Raw genomic sequence first — 6,337 nt, 5'->3', positions numbered from 1 at the left:
TTAGTAATTCAGTCATCTTAAAGACTCAGCCTGCCTTCGTAAATAAAAGACCACCGAAATGCAAGTTGGTCTTATGAGAACAGCAGACATAGGTAATCAGAATGACAAGCTTGTGAACAGAGCTTTGCTTCATGTTCTATACACCTCTTACACCACATGTTGTTCAGAATGCTCCCTTAAACTTGTATCCATTCAAAAGGCGTGGCTATTGCTTTTTTTCTGACTCAGCAGATGCCAGAGCCTTAAGAAGGACGCTCTGACGCAACACAAAGTTGTAGTGGGGTGACAAACAAGGGGGTGACTAACGTGTGATTAGATTGTAAACATGTCAGTGACATTTAACAGCAAGTCAGGGGCGATTACAGCCGATGGTTGCGACTTGACGGATGGAGAATATGGAGACAGATTTCCAAGATCAGGTAAGAATGCTCAGGATATACTGTATGTAAGACTATCAATGAATTGGCATTGCTAATTGGCTTTATTATGTGTCCCAGTGTGGTGGATTGGAGCTGCTGCTGTGTGTCTGGGGCTGCTCTATCTTCTTCTGCTGGGTATCATCTTAGCCATGGTGGCCCAACGTGAGTACATGCCTTGACATGACTGCAATCAAACAATGCTAGTCAGTGTGTGGCTGTCTAGAATGCTTACATGCGCGTCTGAAGTAGGTCAGGGGTCATCAATAATAGGGAAGTAAATCTCTTTGTTACAATACAACACAATACAATTTAAAAATGAGTTACCATACTCGTTCCAAACTTTGTTTTTGTTTTTTTTGCTGTGTTGAAAAACGTTCTTTCGGTGACTAACTAGCTGCGACTATTTACTTCCATTATCGTAAGCTATGGAGCATGCGCGACAATCCTTGCGCCAGCAGTCCAGGCTCTCGCCATGTTTAAAAGACACTCTGTCAACCAATGGCTTCTCTCACAATACCCGGTGCATGTCTCCACAATCAATTAATGTAAAGATTTATGGCTGATTCTTATCGATACAGGAGGCTGCTACCGGATAGCCGGTTGCATGGGTTTATCTTTCACAACCCTAATCAATACTATGTTAATGACAGCATTTGTATGTGTAGTTTTAAAAATAAAATCAAAATCTCTTCATTTTTTTGCAGATATCGGAACAACCCCTCATAAAGACATCGAACTGCTGCTCTTTCGTGCCGTTGGGTGTGACAATTTGACTTCACAATGTTTGCAGTTGCAAAACAGATACCACACCTTGCTAGAAAGCAACAACCAGGTAGAGAACAAGCTCTATTCTCTGACTAAAGAGAAAGACACTGTCACAGGGGAGCGGGATACCCTTCAAAATGAGCGAAACACCCTCCGCAGTGAACGTGACACCCTCAAAAATGAGCAAGAGAGCTTAAGGGCTGAGCGAGACACCCTGCACAATGCGCAGGAAGCTCTCAAGAAGGAGCGTGACACACTCCAAACAGAACAACAAACTCTCAGAAATGAGAAAGAAGTCCTCAAAATTGAGCAACACACAATCCAAAATGAGAAAGAAACTCTCCAAAATGAGAGAGACGCCATCATGAGAGAGCGGGACTCTCTAAGAGACGAGCTAGACCGTCTGAAGTTGGTATCCAGCAATCTGACCAAAGAGTTGGAGGTCCTCCAGAGCCAATTCAACACCATGGTTGAGTTACATCAGAACAGAACAGGTAAGTCCTCCACACAAACAAGTTGAACTACGCCGTAGTTTTAGACATGAAGCTGAGAGTGACTCTTTTTATCACAAATATATGACTACTGCATATTGAGACTTTACCTAGCTCAGGTAATAGGAGAATTTCCCCATATACACACTTGTTAATTGATGTTAAACATTAATATTTCAAATTGTGTTTTTTGGGGGGTCTATAAACATGGCTATGTACTGTAACTAGCAACTTAAGCTGACAGATAACAGATAAGAGATTCCAAAAATAGGAAAAAAAGTGACCTAAATGACATACTCACATTTAGTACAAATCTAAATAAAAAGAAAAAAAAAGAAGGCTATGGTGGGCCCCAATGACTAGGTTTGCCTTGGGCCCCCAAATGAGAAACACTGCTGAATAGATGAGCCTGTGTTGTCATGGCAATGACAGGAACATATGCATCTTATGAAGCTGATGCTGTTGTACATTTTCAAGATTCAAGAGATTCAAGAGAGTTTTATTGTCATGTGCATAGTAAAACAGCAGTTATACTATGCAATGAAAATCTTATTCTGTTCATTCTCCCACGAAAAGAAAGAAAACACAAGAAAGAATAAGAACATAAGAAACATAAACACATAAACATATATACCAATAAATTAAGCAACAAACACAGAAGAGACATTAATACAAATAAATAATACAAATAAATAAATAAATAAATAAAGTGCTATGAGTGTGTGTGTGTGTTGCGTGCGGCGTGTGCGAGTGCTTCGTTGAGAAGCCTGATGGCCTGTGGGTAAAAGCTGTTTGCCAGCCTTGTGGTCCTGGACTTCAAACTCCTGTAGCGTCTGCCTGACGGTAGGAGTGTGAATAATGAGTGTTGTGGATGTGTGCTGTCCTTGATGAGGTTTTCTTTTTCTTTTTTTCTTTTTTTCTTGCCTTGAAGTGATCAATATACAATTTGATTCTGCTTCCTATAGAAAAACTTTGTCCATCGGACTGGGTCAAATTCCAGGAGAAATGCTACTACATCTCTGAGAAAGGAAAAGCTCTTTCTTGGCAAGCAAGTAGAAGTGACTGTCAAGGCAGAGGAGGTGACCTAGCCATCATCACCACAAAAGAGGAGCAGGATTTCATCACCCCAAATTACGACAGAAGGTGGATCGGCCTGTCTGACTTGGATAGAGAGGGCGAGTGGAAGTGGGTGAACGGAGATAATCTGAACTTTAAAGGTTTCTGGCAGAAAGGGCAGCCCAGCAACACAGATAGAGACGAGGACTGTGCAGAGGTGTCACGTGCAGGAAATGGATGGAATGATATGCCTTGTCGCACAAAATTATCCTGGGTTTGTGAAGATTAACATCTACTTTGTGGGTGTATTCCCTCAGGCTTAATTGTGCAGAACAAGTCATCATTTTATATCTACTGCATATCCATACGCCTTTATTACATCAGACATCTTCACTTTATTTCAATTTCTAGAGTAGAACGTAATCCCTAAAAAAAATGTTCCATAGAAAAATGTTTCCATAGGAAATGATACCTATGGGTTATGATGTCACCATCATGAAACAGTGCTAGCTGAATGCATGTAAAAATACTTGTATTTTGTAAAGTGGAGCAAGAGGGTTGTTGTTGTTATGTGTCACACTTTTTAACATCCTTAAACACAGCCATACAAGTGGAAAAATAAGTTAAGTCTTCACAAAAGGATTGCATGGAGCTGACTTTGCAAGTGTCCATTCTGGTGCTCCTTTTTATTATGAGTGATGGTGACGTCGCTTTAGCCATGTTGTGCTGAGCAGCCAGGACGGGGATGTATATACAGCTTTAGTTTCATTTCCTGTTCTCGGGTCATCATCATATTTAACGTCTTTGTCACTGGTAGCCTTCTGTGGATATAAGATATGCTGAGCTCTACAGTGATATCAAGCACGGTGGTTTGATTGCTTAAATTTCGCATTACTTCAGTGGCGTGTTTTTCCTGAAAATTCACTTCAAAATCCAAATTGGTTCTGCTGTATTTCATCTAATCTATATAAAAGCTATTTTCCAGTATGATTTTTTTTTACTTTTACTGTGTGTATGTGATAGAAACATAACAAAACCAAGATTTTGCTGTACTATACGTATAAAATATATCCAATGAATATCGTAATTAAGCACTTTCATATTGTCATAACGTATATTGCAAAGATGAGTCAATAGTGGCTAAATGTGGTAAGCTGTGTTTATCATTTCATCCAAAGAAAGTTGAATAAACACAATGAAGAGTCTCTCTCAGAAAAAAAAAGTAGTTTATTCTATGGTCTTTTTGTTATTATTTCCTGTGTTCTCACTGGACTCACAGGGACAAACTGCTTTTCACCACTTTCTCAGCCATTTCCTCCATCCCTGAAAACATCATGTTAACAGTAATAAAGCTGTGCCAGCAGTACTGCTGTTAAAAACAATAGCATGATCGCAAGTGATGGGAAGCACAGTCCCGTCGTTCCTTGTAGCGCCTCCCCCCTCCTAAACTCAACTGAACGAAGGCCAGAATGCCTTCAGAGGTTATGTCAATATTGGTTCTTATAGTCCAAATCCTGGCTAAACATTAACAGCGACATGTTGTTTTAAAGTGCTCTGTCTAGCACGACAGCAAAGTTACTTTCCAAACCCTTCAAGGTGCTGTCCCGCTTTGACACCAAATTTAAAAAATTTTCAACCCAAAAATATACCACCATGGCAACCATGCTACCAATAGTGGATTAAAAGAACAGATTGAACAAATGATATATATATATTTGTCAAAATTTGAAGTTAAACTTTGGAAAAATTGCCATTCGGGCCGTGTAAGATGAATGGCGTTCATAGCGTTGACTCACCGCTGTCTCGTATACGTGTACATGTCCGTAGCACATGCACATACACAAAAGCTGTCTCAGAGAATCGAATCGAACAATTTGGAGTCATTGTGTGGTTATCTTAGGCTATACATTCAATGGTAGCTAACGCTGGTGGCTAAACTTCAACAAACTGCTATTATTAGGTGACAACAAACATAATTACGTGGGGTATGGCTTGCAACACTGCAGCGGGAAGAGGGCGAACTACCCACATTCAAAAGTTAGCGCCCAGCTGCAGTAACTAACCAAGGCAGATCCCACCCTTAATTTTCAGTCTTTATGTGTTTTAGCACAAAAAACACCGTCAGTCAATGTCAAAGTCTTAACTCTTAACTCTTAACTTCATGACTAATATATTGACTTGTTCTGCTCCTTCAATGTGAAAGTTAACCAGTAGCCACACCATTGTCTCCTGATTTGTCTTCATTTCTTCTCTTCGTCTTTTATAAGTAATCAATGAATTCCACACCTATCCTTACTTTCCTTCTTACCAAAGTAATGGGTGATTGTTTTAACTGGAGGGTCAACTGCTGCCTTCAGGCAACTTAGAAAAAAAAACCAGTATGTACCACAGTTTCATTATTTGATGACTACGTGGCAGGCATACTGGGTGTCTTTAAACATTTAAAAAACATCTGGTGAGTGTTCATATTTAGATTCAAGAGTTTTTTTATTGTCATATGCACAGTGAAACAGGGAGTTCTGCTATGCAATGATTTGCAATGAATTTATGCACTGTTATGCCTTTTTTTTGACAAATTTGGATTGCATCTATGTGCCTTGTTGAAATCTAGCACCGCTCCACTAAACCCAGGGTGTCCAAACCTTTTCCACAGAGGGCCACATGCTGAAAAAAGGATCCGGGTGCCACTTCAATATGTTTCATTTTGTTAACAGGCTTGAACACCAATCCAAGGTAGATATGCTAAGAAAAAACAGCCTGCATCTCAGCTTTGTGTTGTAGGTGACAAAGTGTATTATTATTATAATCTTAATTCACATCAACATTAAAACTTTTTCTCATTACACTTTTTGTTCATGTTTGCTTTTTTGTTGCTGTTGGGTTTTTTTTTGGTTAGTTGTATTCAACCGGCCGTAAATGGCCGCAGCCGGGCTGCACTTGGGTCACCCCTGACCTAAACAGTTATCCTCTTGTAATAACAATAATTGTTTGTTTTATATAAACAAAATGGATCTCCATCCATCCATTTTCTATGCCGCTCATCCTAGTTAGGGTCACGGGGGTATGCTGGAGCCTATCCCAGCTGACTTCGAGGTACACCCTGGAGTGGTCGCCAGCCAATCGCAGGACCAAAATGGACCTGTAAAAACAAATGTAATTGAGCAATATTTGTTTTCTGGAAACTTCTATGGGAATGGAAATGTTTTTTTTTTTTTTGTTGTGAACATGCTTAAAAGGAACATCACATGTTTACAACTACACAATTCAGCATGTCCGAAAAGGAGTAGGTAGAAGCAGATCTTATTTAATCCTACCACATCTCAGTTTCACAGCAACGATGTTATATAGCTTTTAGGAGGGAAATGTCCAGGCAAGTGACATTTTGAGACAAAAACAGAATATCTTGGTGTAAATTACCTTGATTAAATAACGTTAACAAAGTAACAAATGTATAACATATTTAGACACAGGAGAATGGTGGACCTCTGTAGAAATAACATTAAACAGGGAAATATTTTTACATAATCAAGCATAAAGGTACAACGTCAAGAGAAAAGTTGAAATTTTGATCACTTTTTGCAAATACGATTGGCTGGCGACCAGTCC

At 39.5% G+C, this 6,337-nt stretch overlaps 1 protein-coding gene across 1 annotated transcript; it reads left to right on the top strand.

Annotated features, from left to right (window-relative positions):
• Window positions 1-280: 280 nt before the first annotated feature.
• On the top strand, window positions 281-3,413 carry LOC129185262 (low affinity immunoglobulin epsilon Fc receptor-like). The gene is made up of 4 exons (XM_054782084.1): window positions 281-419; window positions 498-581; window positions 1,124-1,678; window positions 2,641-3,413. The coding sequence occupies exons 1-4, from the start codon at window positions 326-328 to the stop codon at window positions 3,018-3,020; spliced, it is 1,113 nt and encodes a 370-aa protein (XP_054638059.1). The 5' UTR covers window positions 281-325; the 3' UTR covers window positions 3,021-3,413.
• The last annotated feature ends 2,924 nt before the right edge of the window (window positions 3,414-6,337 follow it).

This window comes from Dunckerocampus dactyliophorus, chromosome 7, assembly GCF_027744805.1.
Source record: "Dunckerocampus dactyliophorus isolate RoL2022-P2 chromosome 7, RoL_Ddac_1.1, whole genome shotgun sequence".
In the NCBI taxonomy this organism is placed as follows: domain Eukaryota; kingdom Metazoa; phylum Chordata; class Actinopteri; order Syngnathiformes; family Syngnathidae; genus Dunckerocampus; species Dunckerocampus dactyliophorus.
This window is presented reverse-complemented; position numbering and strand designations above follow the sequence as displayed.